The sequence below is a fragment of the Mytilus edulis genome, chromosome 12 (assembly GCF_963676685.1).
Source record: "Mytilus edulis chromosome 12, xbMytEdul2.2, whole genome shotgun sequence".
NCBI lineage: Eukaryota > Metazoa > Mollusca > Bivalvia > Mytilida > Mytilidae > Mytilus > Mytilus edulis.
This window is the reverse complement of record NC_092355.1, coordinates 62,080,999-62,106,184: the sequence shown is the minus strand read 5'-3', so window position 1 is coordinate 62,106,184 and position 25,186 is coordinate 62,080,999. Positions and strand designations below refer to the sequence as shown.

General features: G+C 33.7%; 1 protein-coding gene across 1 annotated transcript in view; it reads left to right on the top strand.

Annotated features, from left to right (window-relative positions):
* The window catches only part of LOC139498901 (uncharacterized), a 105,460-nt gene extending 88,272 nt beyond the window's left edge, over nt 1–17,188 (top strand). The window contains exons 13-14 of the mRNA XM_071287491.1: nt 14,752–14,779; nt 16,209–17,188. Coding sequence (XP_071143592.1) covers nt 14,752–14,779; nt 16,209–16,627 — 447 coding nt within the window. The 3' untranslated portion in view covers nt 16,628–17,188. The remainder of the gene's footprint in view (nt 1–14,751; nt 14,780–16,208) is intronic.
* Nucleotides 17,189–25,186: the final 7,998 nt, after the last annotated feature.

Genomic DNA, 25,186 nt, shown 5'->3' with positions numbered 1-25,186 from the left:
TTAAAATTTTGATTTTGGCTTGTTATCTCTTATTTTCAGTAATCATACAAGATATCGACAAAATATTTTCACACAATTGTTAGTTACGACATGTCGTAACACATAAATTTTTGTCGAAAGGGTACGTAGACATTTGACGCGAGTTTTCCCCCTTTTTATATCTAATATCATACGTATGGTAATATAACTCATTAACAATATAAAGTAGAGGACTAGAGTCTTTTGATTTGAGGTCCTTGGTTTATAACCTTGAAATTGAGCTCAAGGTCATATGCTAATTAAACGTTCTAGATTTTGACCTTTGCTTTTACCTCATATGTACACATGATAAAGCCATGGGACTTTTTGCATTAAGTTGAAAGCAATGTGATCTTAAAAAAACACAACCCGGAAGTGACCTTTTTTAAACCGGAAGTAGCTATTTTTTGTACTAAATCAATGTAAAAGTATATAGAACCATATATTTTTGGAATCAGTGTCAAGTTAACTATCAAACAATACCGGAAGTAAATTTTTTAAACCGGAAGTAAAAGATTATCTCCCTTTTCGATATATTTTTTTTATAGAAACCATATATTTTTTGAATAAGCGTTCAATAAGCTGTCATTTGGCGCTAAAATTGACATTTTAAACCAAATTTTAATATTTTTATATAAAAAAGGTCTTAACTGGTGGAAAGACCATCAATGGTTCTCTGAACAATTGGTTTTTAATTATTATTATTTTTTTTCTTCCGCCAACTTTTTGTTCCTTCGCAATTTTTTTGTTTCGCAAGATGTCACTAAGATATATGGTATATGATATCGAACAATTAATACGCTTTTGAAACTGACACCGCGTAACCAAAATCTTATCCATGTAAGAGTTATCTCCCCGAACACTGTTTTTCTTGTTATCGCTTAATCTTCCCAACCGTATAAGAAACCGACAAATTTATTTTACCAAATTGCTCGTTATATCCTCAGGATGATTTGATTTATTTTGACCGAAGCTATCCGGAGACTCCATATGAGAGTTATTTCCCCTTTTATATTTGATATAAGTGATATGCATTTTTAACTGGAAAACCATAAGTGGTAGAGGCCTAGGGTCTTTTGATTTGAGGTCCTTGGTCCAAAAAAATGAAAATGAGGTCAAGGTCAAAGGTCAAGGTCATGATTAAAATTTTGATTTTGGCTTGTTATCTCTTATTTTCAGAAATCATACAAGATATCGACAAAATAATTTCACACAATTGTTGGTTACGACATTTTGTAACACATAAATTTTAGTCGAAAGGGTACGTAGACATTTGACGCAAGTTTTCCCCCTTTTTATATCTAATATCATACGTATGGTAATATAACTCATTAACAATATAAAGTAGAGGACTAGAGTCTTTTGATTTGAGGTCCTTGGTTTATAACCTTGAAATTGAGCTCAAGGTCATATGCTAATTAAACGTTCTAGATTTTTACCTTTGCTTTTACCTCATATGTACACATGATAAAGCCATGGGACTTTTTGCATTAAGTTGTAAGCAATGTGACCTTAAAAAACACAACCGGAAGTGACCTTTTGTAAACCGGAAGTAGCTTTTTTTTGTACTAAATCAATGTAAAAGTATATAGAACCATATATTTTTGGAATCAGTGTCAAGTAAACTATCAAACAATACCGGAAGTAAACTTTTTAAACCGGAAGTAAAAGATTATCTCCCTTTTCGATATATTTTTTTTATAGAAACCATATATTTTTTTGAATAAGCGTTCAATAAGCTGTCATTTGGCGCTAAAATTGACATTTTAAACCAAATTGTAATATTTTTATATAAAAAAGGTCTTAACTGGTGGAAAGACCATCAATGGTTCTCTGAACAATTGGTTTTTAATTAAGGTCTTTCCTTTTACTAAAGGGAAAGACCTTACTGTATTTCTTCTGTTTATTAAGGTCTTTCCTTTTACAAAAGGGAAAGACCTTACTGTATTTCTTCTGTTTATTATTATTAAGGTCTTTCCTTTTTCTATAAGGAAAGACCTTACTGTATTTCTTCTGTTTATTATTATTCTTTTTCCGCCAAACTTTGACGAAGTTAGCAGCCTAAACCGTAAGACGTGTCGCTTTCATGTTCTCACTTTGTATCGGTGTCATGAATACCTATCCGGAACTCACCCTGTTAGTCGAAATATTTTGTCGGTTCGGAGTAATCCCTCCGAAACCAAAAAACCTTGTTATCGTTCCAACACCGTAACCGTAATAGATAGAAAAAAAACGAAGGGTGAAATTTGTTCAGGACCAGACCCCGGTTCTTCGTTACATTTGATTCGAAAAGATTCAACGACTCATTGGTAGGGTTATGCCCCTTTGAAAATTAACCGGTGTCGGTGGACCACCAAAACTCAGAAACCGTAAATCGTAGAGACCTAGGATCTTCACCATTCATCAACAATTCATGAGACTTTCAAAAATACCTCAAGGTCAAATTTGTATGTTGACCTTGACCTTTGACCTAACACCTTGTTATGGGATAATCTCAGAAACCATTATACTTACAGAAGTTTTAAATGGTGGAAAATGTTTGGGTCATTATGGCGCAACTTTGTTACATTTTGACCGAAGAGATTTGACCTTTCTATAAGGGGCATAACCCCTGTTTTAGGTTTTTGAAAAGACAAAATCAGCTTTTACTATATAACCAAAGGTCCTAGACCCTTGGGGTCTTCAGTAATGGCATTGGGGACCAATGACCTTGACAAAGGTCAAAAGGTCAAAGGTCAAGGTCATGTCCCAGATAGTGAATTTAGTGTTTTTAACCTTATTTAAAGGATTTTTAATGTGTTTTCGAGCTTTTTAAGGTTGACCTTGACCTTTTCAATACATTCTACGTCTGTTGAAACATGTATTTTACATTACGAAAAGGAAAGACCTCTCAATTGTTCAAGAACAATTGACAGTTTAATTATTATTATTATTATTAAGGTCTTTCCTTTTACTAAAGGGAAAGACCTTACTGTATTTCTTTTGTTTATTATTATTCTTTTTCCGCCAAACTTTGACGAAGTTAGCAGCCTAAACCGTAAGACGTGTCGCTTTCATGTTCTTACTTTGTATCGGTGTCATGAATACCTATCCGGAACTCACCCTGTTAGTCGAAATATTTTGTCGGTTCGGAGTAATCCCTCCGAAACCAAAAAACCTTGTTATCGTTCCAACACCGTAACCGTAATAGATAGAAAAAAAACGAAGGGTGAAATTTGTTCAGGACCAGACCCCGGTTCTTCGTTACATTTGATTCGAAAAGATTCAACGACTCATTGGTAGGGTTATGCCCCTTTGAAAATTAACCGGTGTCGGTGGACCACCAAAACTCAGAAACCGTAAATCGTAGAGACCTAGGATCTTCACCATTCATCAACAATTCATGAGACTTTCAAAAATACCTCAAGGTCAAATGTGTATGTTGACCTTGACCTTTGACCTAACACCTTGTTATCAGAACATCTCAAAAACCATTATACTTACAGAAGTTTTAAATAGTGGAAAATGTTTGGGTCATTACGGCGCAACTTTGTTATATTTTGACAGAAGAGATTTGACCTTTTTTTAAGGGGCATAAATCCTGTTTTAGGTTTCTGAAAAGACAAAATCAGCTTTTACTATATAACCAAAGGTCCTAGACCCATGGGGTCTTCAGCAATGACATTGGGGACTAATGACCTTGACAAAGGTCAAAAGGTCAAAGGTCAAGGTCATGTCCTACATAGCGAATTATGTGTTTTTGACCTAATTTAAAGGATTTTCAGTGTGTTTTAAAGCTTTTCAGTACATTCTACGTCTATTGGAACATGTATTTTACATTACAAAAGGAAAGACCTCTCAATTGTTCAAGAACAATTGACATTTTAATTAAGGTCTTTCCTTTTACAAAAGGGAAAGACCTTACTGTATTTCTTCTGTTTATTATTATTAAGGTCTTTCCTTTTACTAAAGGGAAAGACCTTACTGTATTTCTTCTGATTATTATTATTATTATTCTTCTTGTTCCGCCAAACTTTGACAAAATTTCCCTCCGTAACCGTAAGGCGTGTCGCTTTCATGTTCACACTTTGTATCGGTGTCATGAATACCTATCCTGAACTCACCCTGCGAGTCGAAATATTTTGTCGGTTCGGAGTAATCCCTCCGAAACCCAAAAACCTTGTTATCGTTCCAACACCGTAACCGTAATAGGTAGAAAAAAAATGAAGGGTGAAATTTGTTCAGGACCAGACCCCGGTTCTTCGTTACATTTGGATCGAAAAGATTCAACGACTCATTGGTAGGGTTATGCCCCTATGAAAATTAACCGGTGTCGGTTGGCCACCAAAACTCAGAAACCGTAAGTCGTAGACACATAGGATCTTCACCAATCATCATCATTTCATGTATCTTTAAAAAATACCTCAAGGTCAAATTTGTATGTTGACCTTGACCTTTGACCTAACACCTTGTTATGGGATAATCTCAGAAACCATTATACTTACAGAAGTTTTAAATGGTGGAAAATGTTTGGGTCATTATGGCGCAACTTTGTTACATTTTGACCAAAGAGATTTGACCTTTCTATAAGGGGCATAACCCCTGTTTTAGGTTTTTGAAAAGACAAAATCAGCTTTTACTATATAACCAAAGGTCCTAGACCCTTGGGGTCTTCAGTAATGGCATTCGGGACCAATGACCTTGACAAAGGTCAAAAGGTCAAAGGTCAAGGTCATGTCCCAGATAGCGAATTTAGTGTTTTTAACCTTATTTAAAGAATTTTTAGTGTTTTTTCGAGCTTTTTAAGGTTGACCTTGACCTTTTCAATACATTCTACGTCTGTTGGAACATGTATTTTACATTAAAAAAGGAAAGACCTCTCAATTGTTCAAGAACAATTGACAGTTTAATTATTATTATTATTCTTCCGCCAAACTTTGACGAAGTTAGCAGCCTAAACCGTAAGACGTGTCGCTTTCATGTTCACACTTTGTATCGGTGTCATGAATACCTATCTGGAACTCACCCTGTTAGTCGAAATATTTTGTCGGTTCGGAGTAATCCCTCCGAAACCAAAAAACCTTGTTATCGTTCCAACACCGTAACCATAATAGGTAGAAAAAAAACAAAGGGTGAAATTTGTTCAGGACCAGACCCCCGTTCTTCGTTACATTTGGATCGAAAAGATTCAACGACTCATTGGTAGGGTTATGCCCCTATGAAAATTAACCGGTGTCGGTTGACCACCAAAACTCAGAAACCGTAAGTCGTAGACACCTAGGATCTTCACCATTCATCATCAATTGATGTATCTTTGTAAAATACCTCAAGGTCAAATTTGTATATTGACCTTGACCTTTGACCTAACACCTTGTTATGGGATAATCTCAGAAACCATTATACTTACAGAAGTTTTAAATAGTGGAAAATGTTTGGGTCATTACGGCGCAACTTTGTTACATTTTGACCGAAGAGATTTGACCTTTTTTTAAGGGGCATAACCCCTGTTTTAGGTTTCTGGTAAGACAAAATCAGGTTTTACTATATAACCACAGGTCCTAGACACATGGGGTCTTCAGCAATAACATTGGGGACTAATGACCTTGACAAAGGTCAAAAGGTCAAAGGTCAAGGTCATGTCCCAGATAGCGAATTTAGTGTTTTAAACCTTATATAAAGGATTTTTAGTGTGTTTTAAAGCTTTTTAAGGTTGACCTTGACCTTTGACCTTTCACTTTTTATTGGATATCTCAAAAACTATTATACTTACAGAAATAGTAAATAGTGCAAAATGTTCAGGACATTGGGGACTATTGACCTTGATAAAGGTCAACAGGTCAAAGGTCAAGGTCATGTCCCAAATAGCGGATTATGTGTTTTTGACCTTATTGAAAGGGTTTTTAGTGTGTAATAAAGCTTTTCAATACATTCTACGTCTATTTGAACATGTATTTTACATTACAAAAGGAAAGACCTCTCAATTGTTCAAGAACAATTGACAGTTTAATTAAGGTCTTTCCTTTTACAAAAGGGAAAGACCTTACTGTATTTCTTCTGTTTATTATTATTATTATTATTCTTCCGCCAAACTTTGACGAAGTTAGCAGCCTAAACCGTAAGACGTGTCGCTTTCATGTTCACACTTTGTATCGGTGTCATGAATACCTATCTGGAACTCACCCTGTTAGTCGAAATATTTTGTCGGTTCGGAGTAATCCCTCCGAAACCAAAAAACCTTGTTATCGTTCCAACACCGTAACCATAATAGGTAGAAAAAAAACAAAGGGTGAAATTTGTTCAGGACCAGACCTTGGTTCTTCGTTACATTTGGATCGAAAAGATTCAACGACTCATTGGTAGGGTTATGCCCCTATGAAAATTAACCGGTGTCGGTGGACCACCAAAACTCAGAAACCGTAAGTCGTAGAGACCTAGGATCTTCACCATTCATCATCAATTCATGTATCTTTGAAAAATATCTCAAGGTCAAATTTGTATGTTGACCTTGACCTTTGACCTAACACCTTGTTATGGAAAAATCTCAGAAACCATTATACTTACAGAAGTTTTAAATAGTGGAAAATGTTTGGGTCATTACGGCGCAACTTTGTTACATTTTGACCAAAGAGATTTGACCTTTCTATAAGGGGCATAACCCCTGTTTTAGGTTTCTGAAAAGACAAAATCAGCTTTTACTATATAACCAAAGGTCCTAGACCCTTGGGGTCTTCTGTAATGGCATTGGGGACTAATGACCTTGACAAAGGTCAAAAGGTCAAAGGTCAAGGTCATGTCCCAGATAGCGAATTTAGTGTTTTTAACCTTATAGAAAGGATTTTTAGTGTGTTTTCGAGCGTTTTAAGGTTGACGTTGACCTTTTCAATACATTCTACGTCTGTTGGAACATGTATTTTACATTACAAAAGGAAAGACCTCTCAATTGTTCAAGAACAATTGACAGTTTAATTATTATTATTATTCTTCCGCCAAACTTTGACGAAGTTAGCAGCCTTAACCGTAAGACGTGTCGCTTTCATGTTCACACTTTGTATCGGTGTCATGAATACCTATCTGGAACTCACCCTGTTAGTCGAAATATTTTGTCGGTTCGGAGTAATCCCTCCAAAACCCAAAAACCTTGTTATCGTTCCAACACCGTAACCGTAATAGGTAGAAAAAAACCGAAGGGTGAAATTTGTTCAGGACCAGACCCCGGTTCTTTGTTACATTTGGATCGAAAAGATTCAACGACTCATTGGTAGGGTTATGCCCCTCTGAAAATTAACCGGTGTCAGTTGACCACCAAAACTCAGAAACCATAAGTCGTAGACACCTAGGATCTTCACCAATCATCATCAATTCATGTATCTTTGAAAAATACCTCAAGGTCAAATTTGTATGTTGACCTTGACCTTTGACCTAACACCTTGTTATGGGATAATCTAAGAAACCATTATACTTACAGAAGTTTTAAATAGTGGAAAATGCTTGGGTCATTATGGCGCAACTTTGTTACATTTTGACCGAAGAGATTTGACCTTTCTGTAAGGGGCATAACCCCTGATTTAGGTTTCTGAAAAGACAAAATCAGCTTTTACTATATAACCAAAGGTCCTAGACCCATGGGATCTTCAGCAATGACATTTGGGACTAATGACCTTGACAAAGGTCACAAGGTCAAAGGTCAAGGTCAAGTCCCAGATAGCGAATTATGTGTTTTTGACCTTATTTTAAGTATTTGTAGTGTGTTTTAAAGCTTTTTAAGGTTGACCTTGACCTTTGACCTTTCAACTTTTTAGTCGATATCTCAAAAACGGTTACTCTTACAGAAATAGTAAACAGTGAAAAATGTTTGGGTGACTAAGGCACAACTTTTCTACATTTTGACCGAAAGGATTTGACATATTCTTAAGGGGCATAACCCCCGTTAACGGTTTCTGAAAAGGTAAAATTAGCTTTAACTCTTGAACGAAAAGTCCTAGACCCATGGGGTCTTTTATAATGACATTGTGGACCAATGACCTTCACAAAAGTTACAAGGTCAAAAGTCAAGGTCATGTCCAAATTATCGAATTTGTTGTTTTTGTCATTTTTTAACGGTTTTGTGTGTGTTTGAGAGCTTTTCAATGCATTCTACGACTATTGGAACATGTACTTTACATTTCGAAAAGGAAAGACCTCTCAATTGTTCAAGAACAATTGACATTTTAATTATTATTATTATTCTTCCGCCAAACTTTGACGAAGTTAGCAGCCTTAACCGTAAGACGTGTCGCTTTCATGTTCACACTTTGTATCGGTGTCATGAATATCTATCTGGAACTCACCCTGTTAGTCGAAATATTTTGTCGGTTCGGAGTAATCCCTCCGAAACCCAAAAACCTTGTTATCGTTCCAACACCATAACCGTAATAGGTAGAAAAAAACCGAAGGGTGAAATTTGTTCAGGACCAGACCCCGGTTCTTCGTTACATTTGGATCGAAAAGATTCAACGACTCATTGGTAGGGTTATGCCCCTCTGAAAATTAACCGGTGTCGGTTGACCACCAAAACTCAGAAACCGTAAGTCGTAGACACCTAGGATCTTCACCAATCATCATCAATTCATGTATCTTTGAAAAATACCTCAAGGTCAAATTTGTATGTTGACCTTGACCTTTGACCTAACACCTTGTTATGGAAAAATCTCAGAAACCATTATACTTACAGAAGTTTTAAATAGTGGAAAATGTTTGGGTCATTACGGCACAACTTTGTTACATTTTGACCGAAGAGATTTGACCTTTTTTTAAGGGGCATAACACCTGTTTTAGGTTTCTGGAAAGACAAAATCATCTTTTACTATATAACCAAAGGACCTAGACCCATGGAGTCTTCGGCAATGACATTGGGGACTAATGACCTTGACAAAGGTCAAAAGGTCAAAGGTCAAGGTCATGTCCCATATAACGAATTTGGTGTTTTTAACCTTATTTAAAGGTTTTTCAGTGTGTTTTAAAGCTTTTCAATACATTCTACGTCTATTTGAACATGTATTTTACATTACAAAAGGAAAGACCTCTCAATTGTTCAAGAACAATTGACAGTTTAATTAAGGTCTTTCCTTTTTCTATAAGGAAAGACCTTACTGTATTTCTTCTGTTTATTATTATTATTCTTTTTCCGCCAAACTTTGACGAAGTTAGCAGCCTAAACCGTAAGACGTGTCGCTTTCATGTTCTCACTTTGTATCGGTGTCATGAATACCTATCCGGAACTCACCCTGTTAGTCGAAATATTTTGTCGGTTCGGAGTAATCCCTCCGAAACCAAAAAACCTTGTTATCGTTCCAACACCGTAACCGTAATAGATAGAAAAAAAACGAAGGGTGAAATTTGTTCAGGACCAGACCCCGGTTCTTCGTTACATTTGATTCGAAAAGATTCAACGACTCATTGGTAGGGTTATGCCCCTTTGAAAATTAACCGGTGTCGGTGGACCACCAAAACTCAGAAACCGTAAATCGTAGAGACCTAGGATCTTCACCATTCATCAACAATTCATGAGACTTTCAAAAATACCTCAAGGTCAAATGTGTATGTTGACCTTGACCTTTGACCTAACACCTTGTTATCAGAACAACTCAAAAACCATTATACTTACAGAAGTTTTAAATAGTGGAAAATGTTTGGGTCATTACGGCGCAACTTTGTTATATTTTGACAGAAGAGATTTGACCTTTTTTTAAGGGGCATAAATCCTGTTTTAGGTTTCTGAAAAGACAAAATCAGCTTTTACTATATAACCAAAGGTCCTAGACCCATGGGGTCTTCAGCAATGACATTGGTGACTAATGACCTTGACAAAGGTCACAAGGTCAAAGGTCAAGGTCATGTCCCAGATAGCGAATTATGTGTTTTTGACCTTATTTTGATGATTTTTAGTGTGTTTTAAATATTTTTAAGGTTGACCTTGACCTTTGACCTTTCAACTTGTTAGTCGATATCTCAAAAACGGTTAATCTTACAGAAATAGTAAACAGTGAAAAATGTTTAGGTGACTGAGGCACAACTTTTTTACATTTTGACCGAAAGGATTTGACATATTCTTAAGGGGCATAACCCCCGTTAACGGTTTCTGAAAAGGTAAAATTAGCTTTAACACTTGAACGAAAAGTCCTAGACCCATGGGGTCTTTTACAATGACGTTGTTGAGCAATGACCATCACAAAGGTTACAAGGTCAAAAGTCAAGGTCATGTCCAAATTATCGAATTTGTTGTTTTTGTCATATTTTAACGGTTTTGTGTGTGTTTGAGAGCTTTTCAATGCATTCTACGCCTATTGGAACATGTACTTTACATTTCGAAAAGGAAAGACCTCTCAATTGTTCAAGAACAATTGACATTTTAATTATTATTATTATTCTTCCGCCAAACTTTGACGAAGTTAGCAGCCTAAACCGTAAGACGTGTCGCTTTCATGTTCACACTTTGTATCGGTTTCATGAATACCTATCTGGAACTCACCCTGTTAGTCGAAATATTTTGTCGGTTCGGAGTAATCCCTCCGAAACCAAAAAACCTTGTTATCGTTCCAACACCGTAACCATAATAGGTAGAAAAAAAACAAAGGGTGAAATTTGTTCAGGACCAGACCTCGGTTCTTCGTTACATTTGGATCGAAAAGATTCAACGACTCATTGGTAGGGTTATGCCCCTATGAAAATTAACCGGTGTCGGTGGACCACCAAAACTCAGAAACCGTAAGTCGTAGAGACCTAGGATCTTCACCAATCATCATTAATTCATGTATCTTTGAAAAAAACCTCAAGGTCAAATTTGTATGTTGACCTTGACCTTTGACCTAACACCTTGTTATGGGATAATCTCAGAAACCATTATACTTACAGAAGTTTTAAATAGTGGAAAATGTTTGGGTCATCATGGCGCAACTTTGTTACATTTTGACCAAAGAGATTTGACCTTTCTATAAGGGGCATAACCCCTGTTTTAGGTGTCTGAAAAGACAAAATCAGCTTTTACTATATAACCAAAGGTCCTAGACCCTTGGGGTCTTCAGTAATGGCATAAGGGACTAATGACCTTGACAAAGGTCAAAGGTCAAGGTCATGTCCCAGATAGCGAATTTAGTGTTTTTAACCTTATATAAAGGATTTTTAGTGTGTTTTGGAGCTTTTTAAGGTTGACCTTGACCTTTTCAATACATTCTACGTCTGTTGGAACGTGTATTTTACATTACAAAAGGAAAGACCTCTCAATTGTTCAAGAACAATTGACAGTTTAATTATTATTATTATTCTTTCCGCCAAACTTTAACGACATTTCCCAAAAAAAGTACGCGACATGTTGAAATGATATTAGGTATCTAGTATCGGTTGACCAAAAGCTATCTTGTGGTGAGGGCACGACCCCGTAACATTTCCTTTATAGGAGTTATCTCCCCTAACACCGAAAAACTTGTTATCATTCTAACTCCATAACCATAATAGGTAGAAAAAAAACAAAGGGTGGAATTTGTTCAGGAACAGACCCTGGTGCTTCGTTACATTTGAATCGAAAAGATTCAACGACTCATTGGTAGGGTTATGCCCCTTTGAAAATTAAAAAATGTCGGTTGGCCACTAAAACTCAAAAACTGTAAGTTGTAGGCACCTAGGATCATCACCAATGATCATCAATTCACATGAACATGAAAATTGACCTAAGGTCAAAGGTCAAGGTCATGACCTAGATTTTGACCTTAGCTTGTTATCGGATTTACTAAATAACCGTAAAAGATGGCTGATAAAATGTAACGGAGAAAATATGTGTCTTGTCGAGATCTACATTTGTTATGTTGGGTTAAAAATCATTGGACCAACTGTTATGGAACTAGGGCACCAAAACTGTTTTTGGGGTCCGAAATGATGATTGTTTGCTTATAACTCAAAAGTGGTTAGAGATAGAAAGAAACTTTGAATTGCAAAAATGATCAGCATAATAAGATCTACAAAGTTAGGTCAAGGTCAGAGGTCATGTCCCTAGCAACGACTTAAAACACCATAGCAACCATATATTTTTGAACTTAAAAGGCTATGAATAATATAAATATGACATTTTTATTACTGGAAATGACATTTTTGTCCCTAACAACGACATACAAGTCCTTAGCAATCACTTATTTTTTTAACTTTAAATACTATGAATAGTACATATGACATTTTTAATAACTTATTTTAATATATTTATCCTTAGGAATGATTTTTGCCCTAAGCAACCATATATTTTTTAACTAAGAAGGCAATTAATAAAAGAAAAAAGGAAAGACCATTCAATTGTTCATGAACAATTGACTTTTTAATTAAGGTCTTTCCTTTCTTAAATGGAAAGACCTTACTGTATTTCGTTTGTTTATTATTATTATTCTTTTTCTTCCGCCGTTTTCAAAGTCAATCCCCAAGAAAAGTACGCAAGATATCAAAATAATCTTTGGTACCAAGTATCGGGTCAATAAAAGCTATCTTGTATTAAGGGCACCGAAGTGTACTATTTACGTTATAGGAGTTATCTCCCCAATTACAAAAAACATTGTTATCGCTATAACTCATGAACTATAAGACTTAGCGGCAAATGGTTTTTTTTTAAATGTTCCTTGCCAAATGATACAAGTTCAAATAATTTTAACCGAAGCGATCCAGTGACTTATTATAGGAGTTATTTCCCCTTGAATATTTTAATTTTCGATATGCATATAAATCTCATGAACCGTAAGTCGTAAAGACTGCGGGTCTTCAGATTTGAGTTCATTGGACCAAAACTTAAAAATATAGGTCAAGGTCAAAGGTCAAGGTCATATTTTAGATTTTCAAAAGTTTTTCATTTCCCTATAACTATTGAACGGTTATAGATACAGAAAATTTAAGCAGTGAAAAATGATTGGTACTTTAAGGGGCAACTTTTTTACATTATGACTATATTGATTTTACCATCATGTAAGGGACATAACTCCCACTAATGGTTTTTAAAAAGCAATTTTTAGGCAAAACTCTTAAACAAAAGGTCCTTGACCCATAGGGTCTTTTGCAATGACCTTGTGGAGCAATGACCTTGACGAAGGTCACAAGGTCAAAGGTCAAGGTCATCAAATTATGTGGTTTTTGGCACTATTTAAACAGTTTTATGTGTGTTCGAATCCAAACCAACCAACCAACCAACCAACCAACCAATCAATCATTTAATCAATTAATCAATCAATCAATCAATCAATCAATCAATCAATCAATGTTTCCGTTTAATGTGTTTCATAAGGGATCCAAGGTGGTTTTTTTTTTGCTTGTTTTAATTGAGCCTATTAAACGTGTTTAACCAACCAACGTGTTTAACCAGCATATTTAACCGACGTGTTTAACCAACCAACCAATCAATCAATCAATCATTCAATACATGTTTCCGTTTCATGTGTTTAATACGGAATCCAAGGTCTCTTTTTTTCGCTTGTTGCAAGAGACCCTGTATCAAGTGTTTAACTAATAAACCAACCAACCAACCAACCAACTAATCAATAAATTTATCAATCAATATATATATGATATATTTATTTATGACAGTATAATTGAAAGAAAATGGAAGGAAAGACCTATCAATTATTCAAGAAGAATTGAACTTTAATTATTATTATTATTCTTTCCGCCAAACTTTAAAGAAATTTCCCAAGAAAAGTACGCGAGATGTTGAAATGATATTAGGTATCTAGTATCGGTTGACCAAAAGCTATCTTGTGGTGAGGGCACAACCCCGTAACATTTCCTTTATAGGGGTTATCTCCCCTAACACCGAAAAACTTGTTATCATTCTAACTCCATAACCATAATAGGTAGAAAAAAAACAAAGGGTGGAATTTGTTCAGGAACAGACTCTGGTGCTTCGTTACATTTGAATCGAAAAGATTCAACGACTCATTGGTAGGGTTATGCCCCTTTGAAAATTAACAAATGTCGGTTGGCCACTAAAACTCAAAAACTGTAAGTAGTAGCCTCCTGGGATTATCACCAATGATCATCAAATCACATGAACATGAAAATTGACCTAAGGTCAAAGGTCAAGGTCATGACCTAGATTTTGACCTTAGCTTGTTATCGGATTTATTAAATAACCGTAAAAGATTGCTGATAAAATGTAACGAGGAAAATATGTGTCTTGTCGAGATCTACATTTGTTATGTTGGGTTGAAAATCATTGGACCAACTGTTATGGAACTAGGGCACCAAAACTGTTTTTTGGGTCCGAAATGATGATTGTTTGCTTATAACTCAAAAGTGGTTACAGATAGAAAGAAACTTTGAATTGCAAAAATGATCAGCATAATAAGATCTACAAAGTTAGGTCAAGGTCAGAGGTCAAGTCCCTAGCAACGACATAAAACACCATAGCAACCATATATTTTTGAACTTAGAAGGCTATGAATAATATAAATATAACATTTTTTTTACTGGAAATGACATTTTTGTCCCTAGCAACGACATACAAGTCCTTAGCAATCACTTATTTTTTTACTTTATAAGCTATGAATAGTACATATGACAGTTTTAATAACTTATTTTAATATATTTATCCTTAGGAATGATTTTTGCCCTAATCAACCACTTAAAACATAAAAGTCCTTAGAAACCATATATTTTTTAACTAAGAAGGCAATTAATAAAAGAAAAAAGGAAAGACCATTCAATTGTTCATGAACAATTGACTTTTTAATTATATTTGTTTTTTTTTTGTAGGTAAGAAGAGAAAGAAGAGCAGAGACAGGTATGTTATAATGATAGTTAACATAGTACAGATTCTATTTTTACACATTGCTGAGGGTGTACTCCTTTACCCCTAGATATAATGATATATTGCTTGTCTTGTTGACATGTTATGACTTAGTGTATGTGATGATAATGGAGAGAGATAGAAGTACTCTTCAAAGTATTATACAAAATGTAACAAGAAGTTACTTCTAACGACTGTTTAAAGTTATAAAAATGTTTTTATCGTGTCAACATAATATGGTTTTTTTATCACAAAAAACCTCATTGACCTCTAGGAATATAGTGTTCTCAGTCAGGCTGTCCTTCTGAAATCAGTTGATAAGACGTTTGTTTCCCCTTATTGATTTTACTGTAGGTGTATAATAATTACTGACAGTTTTAGTTTTATTCTGTTTCTTTACCTTTTGTGAATTTATGTCCAAACTGTGTGTTATAACATGCAAATAGGACAGAACTACAGCTATGGCCTATTTCACTTTTCAAATGAATTTTGAGAATTTGTAAATTCGATAATCATTCAATAGGCAAGGACATTCAGTTGTACAGACAAGTAAAATATTACCCAAACAACATCCGAATCATACAGAATCCGTGGAGAACAAATAGGCAACAATAATCACTATCTATAGAATTAGTGGGGAAATAGGCAACAATAAGTAATATCTGTAGAATTAGTAACAAATAAGCAACAATAAGTACTATCTATAGAAGAAGAGGAGAACAAATAGGCAACAATAAGTACTATTTATAGAATTAGTGGAGAATAGGCAACAATAAGTACTATCTATAGAATTAGTGGAAAACAAATAGGCAACAATAAGTACTATCTATAGAATTAGTGGAGAACAAATAGGCAACAATTAGTACTATTTATAGAATTAGTAGAGAACAAATAGGCAACAATAAGTACTATTTATAAAATTAGTGGAGAACAAATAGGCAACAATAAGTACTATCTATAGAATTAGTGGAGAACAAATAGGCAACAATAAATATTAATACTATTTATAATTGTAATTATAAAACATGTATGTAATTATTCACTGATGCTTTTATATTTGTATACATGTAAATTCTATAAGCTGTATTGCTTCTGAATAAAAGACTATTATTATTATTATTATTATTATAATATTAGTGGAGAACAAATAGGCAACAATAAGTACTATTTATAGAATTAGTAGAGAACAAATAGGCAACAATAAGTACTATTCATAGAATTAGTGGAGAATAAATAGGCATGATAATTGTAGAATAAAATACAACAAATTATAATCAGTTCATTTGAGTGATGATTTAAATTTTTATGAAGAAATTAAATACTCTTTATGTTACCTGAAAACTACAGGAAAAGAGTTGTTTTCCTACTTTCAGATATGCAATATATCACAACAATTATGTATTAATTCATTTTGACATTTCAGACCTTCCTTTGGAATATCTAGATTGTATACCGACGGATGAGATACTAGATAAATTAGCACCCCAAATTGGTCAAGTATATTTTCAACTTGGCGCTGTAATTGGGTTGTCAATTGGAACCCTGGAAACTATTCAGAGCAATAATCCAAGAGATTTAGCAGCTCAGAACAGAGAGGTTTTATTCGCATGGAGAAAAGACAGAACAGTGAAACCTACAATAATGGTACTTATACAGGCTTTAGTTAACATTGGGAAAGGAGCACGTTGTTTACAGGAAGTTCTAAAGAATGTGGATTTAAAAACTCTTAAAGAATCAGAAGAAGTTAGAGGTGAAGGAGCAATTTCAAAAGAACCAAAGAACACATCAGAACAAAAGCCGCATGGTAAAAAGAAGAAGTTAAAGAAATGTTCAATAGCTTAAAAGGATGCATTACAAAGTATGACAAGAACATCTTTGCAAATTGGAGGACATGTAAACTATAAAAAAGACAACAATTGGAAAACTATAAAGCCTCATCAACTCTCATTGTTTCTAAGATGTATATATAATTATACTGTTAAAATTGTTTGTATATTATTTGTTTCATATGTTTTGTTTTTATTTGAATAGAGAAGGTCGTTTTTTTTGTCACTACAATAATTATTAAATATCTGTGCATTGACATTTTCATCATTTGGTTATTTTCTTTAAAGTTTTGGTTTATAATAAGCTTTTACAACATTTTTCTCTGAAATTACAAAACAAATTATCTTTTAACAACTTTTCCAAAACGGATATAAAATTACCAATGATGTCTCCCAGTCAATCAGCATGTGACGTCTCCCAGCCAATCAGCATTGTTATTGTAACTATAATTACAACAGATGTAGACTTGCATATGTTTTCAAGGAAGTCACATTAAATTAAATGATTATTGTTGGAAATTATTTGTATGATGATTATTAGAATATCTATTTTTGTTTCGCCTGATAAGACGATATGCTAGACTCGTAAATTATTTTTACAAAGTTTTATGTCAGAGGGTTAAAGATCTGGATACTTCATACCTTGTATGCAGATGCCTTATATTAAAACAATTTCATCTGTCATATTTCCATTGTCCTTGACCTCATTTTCAAACTTCAATGAATAAATGTTTAGTTTTCAGGGTTGTATTATGGTATACCGTTTCCATTGTCAACCAAGTAGAAAAATAACTCAAAAACGCTTCCAGCGATGTTCATGAGACTGTAGTGAATAGTTTATGTCTATTGACGTAAGCTTCCTTTTAACTTTTATAGATTTTAATTTTTTTAGAATTTCCAAATTATGCGCTTTTATTCTTAAAGAATGAGTGTTTTTACAGTTTCTGACTAAAACTTAAAAAGGCTTTGATCAATGTTTATGAAATGTTTGTAATTTGTTCTGACACAAGTTTCATTTCAATTTTTAATAATTTCTGATTACTTTTGGAGTATTGTAAGTTAATTCATAAAAAGAGGGAATTTTCAAGTATTTCGGCTATAACTCAAATACATTTTAGCAGTTATCATCAACTTTTAGTGAGCTGCTTATATCTCTTGAAATAAGCTCCCTTTTTTATGCCAACACCGTAGTGGAGGAGGCATAAATTTTAACCCGTGTCCGTCACTATGTTCACGTACTTCCCACAGTTGGTTTCCGTTCTCTAACTTTAACTTGCCTCAACCAAATGTTATAATGTTACAAATGTCAATTACCACAAAACATAGATAAGGTGTGAATTTTGGTGGCGTCACTTTAACTGTTCTAGAGTAATGCCCCTTTACAAATGGAAAACAAAATAATTGTTTCGTTTCCATTTTGCCTTAACTAATATTATGAAACTTGTATCCCTTTCTAGTCCACCTTGAGGCGATTAAATTTGGCATCAATTTTCTACTCTCAAAAGTCGCTAAAATAAATTGCTCGTGAAATTTAGTTGATATACAGCAGTTTGAAAAACTAGCAAAATCGGTTTGAAGGGCTTACTTATTATAAGAAGCATCATAGCAAAATCATTATGCATTGAAGCTGTAATAATCCCCGACATGACAGAATGATATATGAGAAAACCAATTCCTTGATTTTTTGCTTAAACAATTAACAAAAAACAAAACTGATAGACAGCAACCAACTACCATCATTTTTGTTTTGATTTCAACTTCAAAAAATGATGACGCTCTATGCAGGGATGCAGATAAAAATAAAAAATTATTTGTTGATACAGAAATTGTTGTTTCATAAAATAACTTTGTATGTTTTACCATATTGTTAACATATTAGGATTCTCACACAAGTTATTTTGACCATATTGAGTGCATTCTATACTTCCTGTTATATTATGTATTACATACAGTTGTGTATAAATTAAAACTTTCAACATGTGAGCAGAATTTTCTTTCATGAAGGTATCACCAATATGCCTGTATTTTTACTGACAAGACTACATTTCTTTGAGGAAATCCCTTCAAATATATGATATTAAAAATAGAATATTAACAAAACATTGGAAAACGTATTGTGCTTATTATTATCTAAAAGACAAACCAAATGTAATAAATAAATAATTATTCTTAAACTAAAAAAGGAGCAGAACATACAAAGGGGATATTAAATAATTATGTTCAGAAAAAAACAGAAAATACAATGGCAAAATAAAGGCAACAGTAGTATACCATGTATACCGCTGTTCAAAACTCACAAATCCATGGACAAAAAACTAAATCGGGGTAACAAACTAAAACCGAGGAAAACTCATTAAATATAAGAAGAGAACGACACAACATGTAACACACACAGAAACGGACTGGGCATTAGACAAAATCCTATGAGAATAACAAATATAACATCAAAACCAAATACATGAATTTGGGATAGATAAGTACCGTGACACGTCTTATAGTAATGTGAATTCACACTCAAATTTAAGAGAAAACAAACGACACAACGGAAACACAACGTCAAACTGTTACACACACAGACACGAACTATAATATAACAATGGCCATATTCCTGAAAAAAAAGAGAAATAGAGAAAACAAAATACACGACACTCTGACTCACTGTACACACAACTCTACACAGAAAGTTAAAGCAACAACCCAATCAAAAATGTGTAATACCAGATGCTATGTAAGGGAAAGCAGATCCTGGTCCTCTAGTGGCACATGGCATGTTTTTGGCAAGCAATACTTAAGCGATAAGTACTTTTATGTCGTTCTTTACGGAAAAAAGGTGGAATAGAGGTATCAAAATGGGTGTTGATAAATGGCGGAAAAGGAAAACGGAAAGATTTTTTTATATATAGACGGAATTTAAGGGGGGGGGGGGGGGGATAAAGAACTACGAAAATTAATAGATCTTGTCTTGCTGGTAAGTTTTTCTATTTAAAGTTTTTATCTATTTATTATATATATCAATATAACAGGGGAACATGCAAGTGAGAAAATTCGACATTAGTAAGGTCGATATAAACTCCTATAAGGAGTCATTTGGCTGTTTTAGTTTAAACAGTATTTATTAATGAAAAATGTCAAGACAAATATTACAATGTTACATAAAGTTCAAATATGGGATTCGGAAACAAGTTTGGAAAAACTTTTATAAATCCGTCCGAAAAGAGCAGACTACATCCGAAGTCCAACAATGTTTAATGCAGCGAGAAAATCCAGCACCCGGAGATGGTATCAGCTGGCCCTTAAAAAGCTCAGTGAAAATGGGCGTCACACTAAACTCTAAAACATATAAATGAGATTAAATAAAAAATATATACAAGACTAACAAAGGCTAGTGATACTGAACTGGGACAGGCGCAAAAAATGCGACGGGTTAAACTTTTTTTGTGAGATCCCAACCCACCCCTATACCTTTAGCCACACATATGAAGCAATACACACAGAAAAACTCATTTTTATACGCCCGTCTTTTAGACGAGACGTATTATGGTATACCGTTGTCCGTCCGTCGTCCACACTTCGGACAATAACTCAGAAACACTTTCACCAATTTCAAAGAAACTTAAGTGAATTGTTTATATCTATTGACGTAAGCTCCCTTTCGTTTTTTTAAATTTCAGATTTTAAGTTTTGGATTTATGGGGCTTTATTCATAAAAAGGGGGGGATTTTCAACACTTCGGACAATAACTCAAAAAGGCTTTCACCAATGTCCATGAAACTTTGGTGAATTGTTTATATCTATTGATGTAAGCTCCCTTTCAATTTTTATAAATTTCAGATTTTAAGTTTTGGATTTATGGGGCTTTATTCATAAAAAAAGGGGGATTTTCAACACTTCGGACAATAACTCAAAAAGGCTTTCACCAATGTCCATGAAAGTTTGGTGAATTGTATATATCTATTGATGTAAGCTCCCTTTCAATTTTTATAAATTTCAGATTTTACATTTCCGTGTTATGAATTTTTATGCTTAAAAAAGGGGGGATTTTCCATATTTGGGACAATAACAAACACTTTCACAAAATGTTATGCAACTTTGATAAATTGTTTATATCTATTGACATAAGCTCCCTTTCCATTTTTATAAATTTTAGATTTGACGTTTTCTTAAGTAATGAATTTTTATACTTAAAAAAGGGGGATTTTATGAAACTTTTGGTGAATATATTAATGTAACATCCCTTTTGATTTGTATATATATTTCTAGTTGATCATATAAATTCATTTAAAGCATAAAAGACAAGTTAAAAGAGCAACGGGCGTATCATGCGCTAAAGCGCAGCCCTTTATTTTAAAAGTCGTTGTCCGATGTCAGATTAGACATGTTTTTCAAATCAGGTTTTCGTTATTCATATCGTTTTTAATAAACAATATTTTCACTTTATCTCTATTTTAAATTTCGCCAATTAACAAAAACTTGTGTCTAATCCATTTGTAATTTTTGAACAATAAATTATGTTTAAACTAGCTTTCCTTTTAATATACATATTGGATAAAATCAAATCAATCAAAACAAATTTAACTAATTTTGTTCTTTTTATTATCATAAAACTTTTAATTTTTCCAAATTTGCATACAGTTAATATATTTTTCATGCATAGCATTATGGTACAAAATAGACAAAAATGTAACCAATTAAAACAAAGTAACGTCTTCTCCAAAAAGGAAAGCTGTTCCAATAATAAATATGGCTTTTAAATATAACTTGCATCTTAAAGAAAATAAAGGAGGAAAAGAAAGAAAACAAGAGAGACAATTGCTTCAACAGGATTGTACTGTCATAATCAAAGTCACATTTCCTGTTTACACAAAGAATTGAGTGTAATATAACGCCTGAATTGGACTTGGTATTGTATCTTAGCATATGTGAAAGGATTTTTTATTAAATGATAACTTTACTATTTTAACCAAGTAAAACTAGATCAGGATACTTTCTGTGTGAATTATATGGGTTTCTAAGAAATGGTCTACACGTATACATGTATGTATTGTCTGTGATTCTTAGATATATTCAGTATGTTATGTCTGGTTCCAAGATCTAGTCTAAATGTTTTTTCCAATATTCAAACATACGGTGTGTATGCTGTTTCTGTGGTTATTAGATACAGTCCATGCAATATGTAATGGTTTTAAATTATGATAAATGACCATAAGTTTATCATGTTACAGGATATTTTTTTCTGAAATGTAAAGTTTATATTTCAAAGGTTAGACGACCTGGATGCTACGATTTTTTTTCTGTCAAATGTCCATGTCTTCAACCTCATTTTAATGGTTCAGCATCTGCTTAAAGAAAAAATAAATGTTTGTCATTTAAATTTATTATATACTATGAGTAATAGGATAACTATATTTGGTATATTGGTTCCTGGCAATGTATACATTTCAGTTAGACAGGGTTCTTCTGACCTTCACCTCATTTTATGTTAAAAGTTATGTGATTAGATCCATTTCTAAAATGCTGGAAGTAGTAGGTCAACTATATGTTGTAAATGTAATGATTGAAAGGGGTATATATCAGTCTGGCAGGTTTTATCCAACCTTGATCTAATTTCCATGATTCATGAGTGTCCGACAGAATTTATCTGAAATATGAATTGTCTGTGATACTTGTAGTGAAACCTTAATCTATAAAACTCATAAAATCAATGGTCAGTAAAAGAGGGACGAAAGATACCAAAGGGACAGTCAAGCTCATAAATCGAAAAATAAAGCAGGTGAGACATTTCAGTGTGTTCACTCTTGTGTGTTTTTAGAAGTCAAATATGATTTTTCTGCCTATGAAATGTACTTTTACGTTATCTATACAAGCAGATAATAAAAGGTGTTAGTCTAATTTAGTTTAATATAGATTATGAAAGATGTAAGGCAAATGTACATGAGACCATTAGTAAAATATATATAATGAAATATATAAGGCATGTATATGAGACATTGAGTTAACTATTGATGGTAAAATATATAAGACAAATGAGGTTCCAAGAAACAGTCTATAAGTATTGTATATGGTTCCTAGATGCAGTCTGTAAGTATTGTCTGTGGTTCTTAGATATAGTCTGTAAGTATTGTCTGTGGTTCTTAGATGTAGTCTGTAAGTATTGTCTGGTTCTTAGATTAAGTCTCTGAGTATTGTCTGTGGTTCTTAGATACAGTCTGTAAGTATTTTCTGTGGTTCTTAGTTAAAGTCTGTAAGTATTGTCTGGTTCTTAGATGTTGTCTGTAAGTATTGTCCGTGGTTCTTAGATACAGTCTGTAAGTATTGTCCGTGGTTCTTAGATACAGTCTGTAAGTATTGTCTGTGGTTCTTAGATATAGTCTGTAAATATTGTCTGTGGTTCTTATATGTAGTCTGTAAGTATTGTCTGTGGTTCTTAGATACAGAGGCTGTAAGTATTGTCTGTGGTTCTTAGATATAGTCTGTAAATATTGTCTGTGGTTCTTATATGTAGTCTGTAAGTATTGTCTGTGGTTCTTAGATACAGAGGCTGTAAGTATTGTCTGTGGTTCTTAGATACAGTCTGTAAGTATTGTCTGGTTCTTAGATGTAGTCTCTAAGTATTGTCTGTGGTTCTTAGATACAGTCTGCCTTATATATTTTAACATTTATTGTCTGTGGTTCTTAGATACAGTCTGTAAGTATTGTCTGTGGTTCTTAGATGTAGTCTGTAAGTATTGTCTGTGGTTCTTAGATATAGTCTGTAAGTATTGTCTGTGATTCTTAGATACAGTCTGTAAGTATTGTCTGTGGTTCTTAGATGTAGTCTGTAAGAATTGTCTGTGGTTCTTAGATAAAGTCTGTAAGTATTGTCTGTAATTCTTAGATGTAGTCTCTAAGTATTGTCTGTGGTTCTTAGATACAGTCTGCCTTATATATTTTAACATCTATTGTCTGTGGTTTTTAGATACAGTCTGTAAGTATTGTCTGTGGTTCTTAGATGTAGTCTGTAAGTATTGTCTGTGATTCTTAGATACAGTCTGTAAATGTTGTCTGTGGTTCTTAGATATAGTCTGTAAGTATTGTCTGTGGTTCTTAGATGTAGTCTGTAAGTATTGTCTGTGGTTCTTAGATACAGAGGCTGTAAGTATTGTCTGTGGTTCTTAGATGTAGTCTGTAAGTTTTGTCTGTGGTTCTTAGATACAGTCTGTAAGTATTGTCTGTGGTTCTTAGATACAGAGGCTATAAGTATTGTCTGTGGTTATAATATACAGTCTGTAGGTATTGTCTGTGGTTCTTAGATACAGTCTGTAAGTATTGTCTGTGGTTCTTAGATACAGTCTGTAAGTATTGTCTGTGGTTCTTAGATACAGTCTGTAAGTATTGTCTGTGGTTCTTAGATACAGTCTATAAGTATTTTCTGTGGTTCTTAGATAAAGTCTGTAAGTATTGTCTGTGGTTCTTAGATGTAGTCTCTAAATATTGTCTGTGGTTCTTAGATACAGTCTGCCTTATATATTTTAACATCTATTGTCTGTGGTTTTTAGATACAGTCTCTAAGTATTGTCTGTGGTTCTTAGATGTAGTCTGTAAGTATTGTCTGTGATTCTTAGATACAGTCTGTAAATATTGTCTGTGATTCTTAGATACAGTCTGTAAGTATTGTTTGTGGTTCTTAGGTGTAGTCTGTAAGTATTGTCTGTGGTTCTTAGATATAGTCTGTAAGTATTGTCTGTGGTTCTTAGATGTAGTCTGTAAGTATTGTCTGTGGTTCTTAGATACAGAGGCTGTAAGTATTGTCTGTGGTTCTTAGATGTAGTCTGTAAGTATTGTCTGCGGTTCTTAGATACAGTCTGTAAGTATTGTCTGTGGTTCTTAGATACAGTCAGTAAGTATTGTCTGTGGTTCTTAGATACAGAGGCTATAAGTATTGTCTGTGGTTATAATATACAGTGTGTAGGTATTGTCTGTAGTTCTTAGATACAGTCTGTAAGTATTGTCTGGTTCTTAGGTGTTGTCTGTAAGTATTGTCCGTGGTTCTTAGATACAGTCTGTAAGTATTGTCCGTGGTTCTTAGATACAGTCTGTAAGTATTGTCTGTGGTTCTTAGATATAGTCTGTAAATATTGTCTGTGGTTCTTATATGTAGTCTGTAAGTATTGTCTGTGGTTCTTAGATACAGAGGCTGTAAGTATTGTCTGTGGTTCTTAGATACAGTCTGTAAGTATTGTCTGGTTCTTAGATGTAGTCTCTAGGTATTGTCTGTGGTTCTTAGATACAGTCTGCCTTATATATTTTAACATCTATTGTCTGTGGTTCTTAGATACAGTCTGTAAGTATTGTCTGTGGTTATTAGATGTAGTCTGTAAGTATTGTCTGTGGTTCTTAGATATAGTCTGTAAGTATTGTCTGTGATTCTTAGATACAGTCTGTAAGTATTGTCTGTGGTTCTTAGATGTAGTCTGTAAGAATTGTCTGTGGTTCTTAGATATAGTCTGTAAGTATTGTCTGTGGTTCTTAGATGTAGTCTCTAAATATTGTCTGTGGTTCTTAGATACAGTCTGCCTTATATATTTTAACATCTATT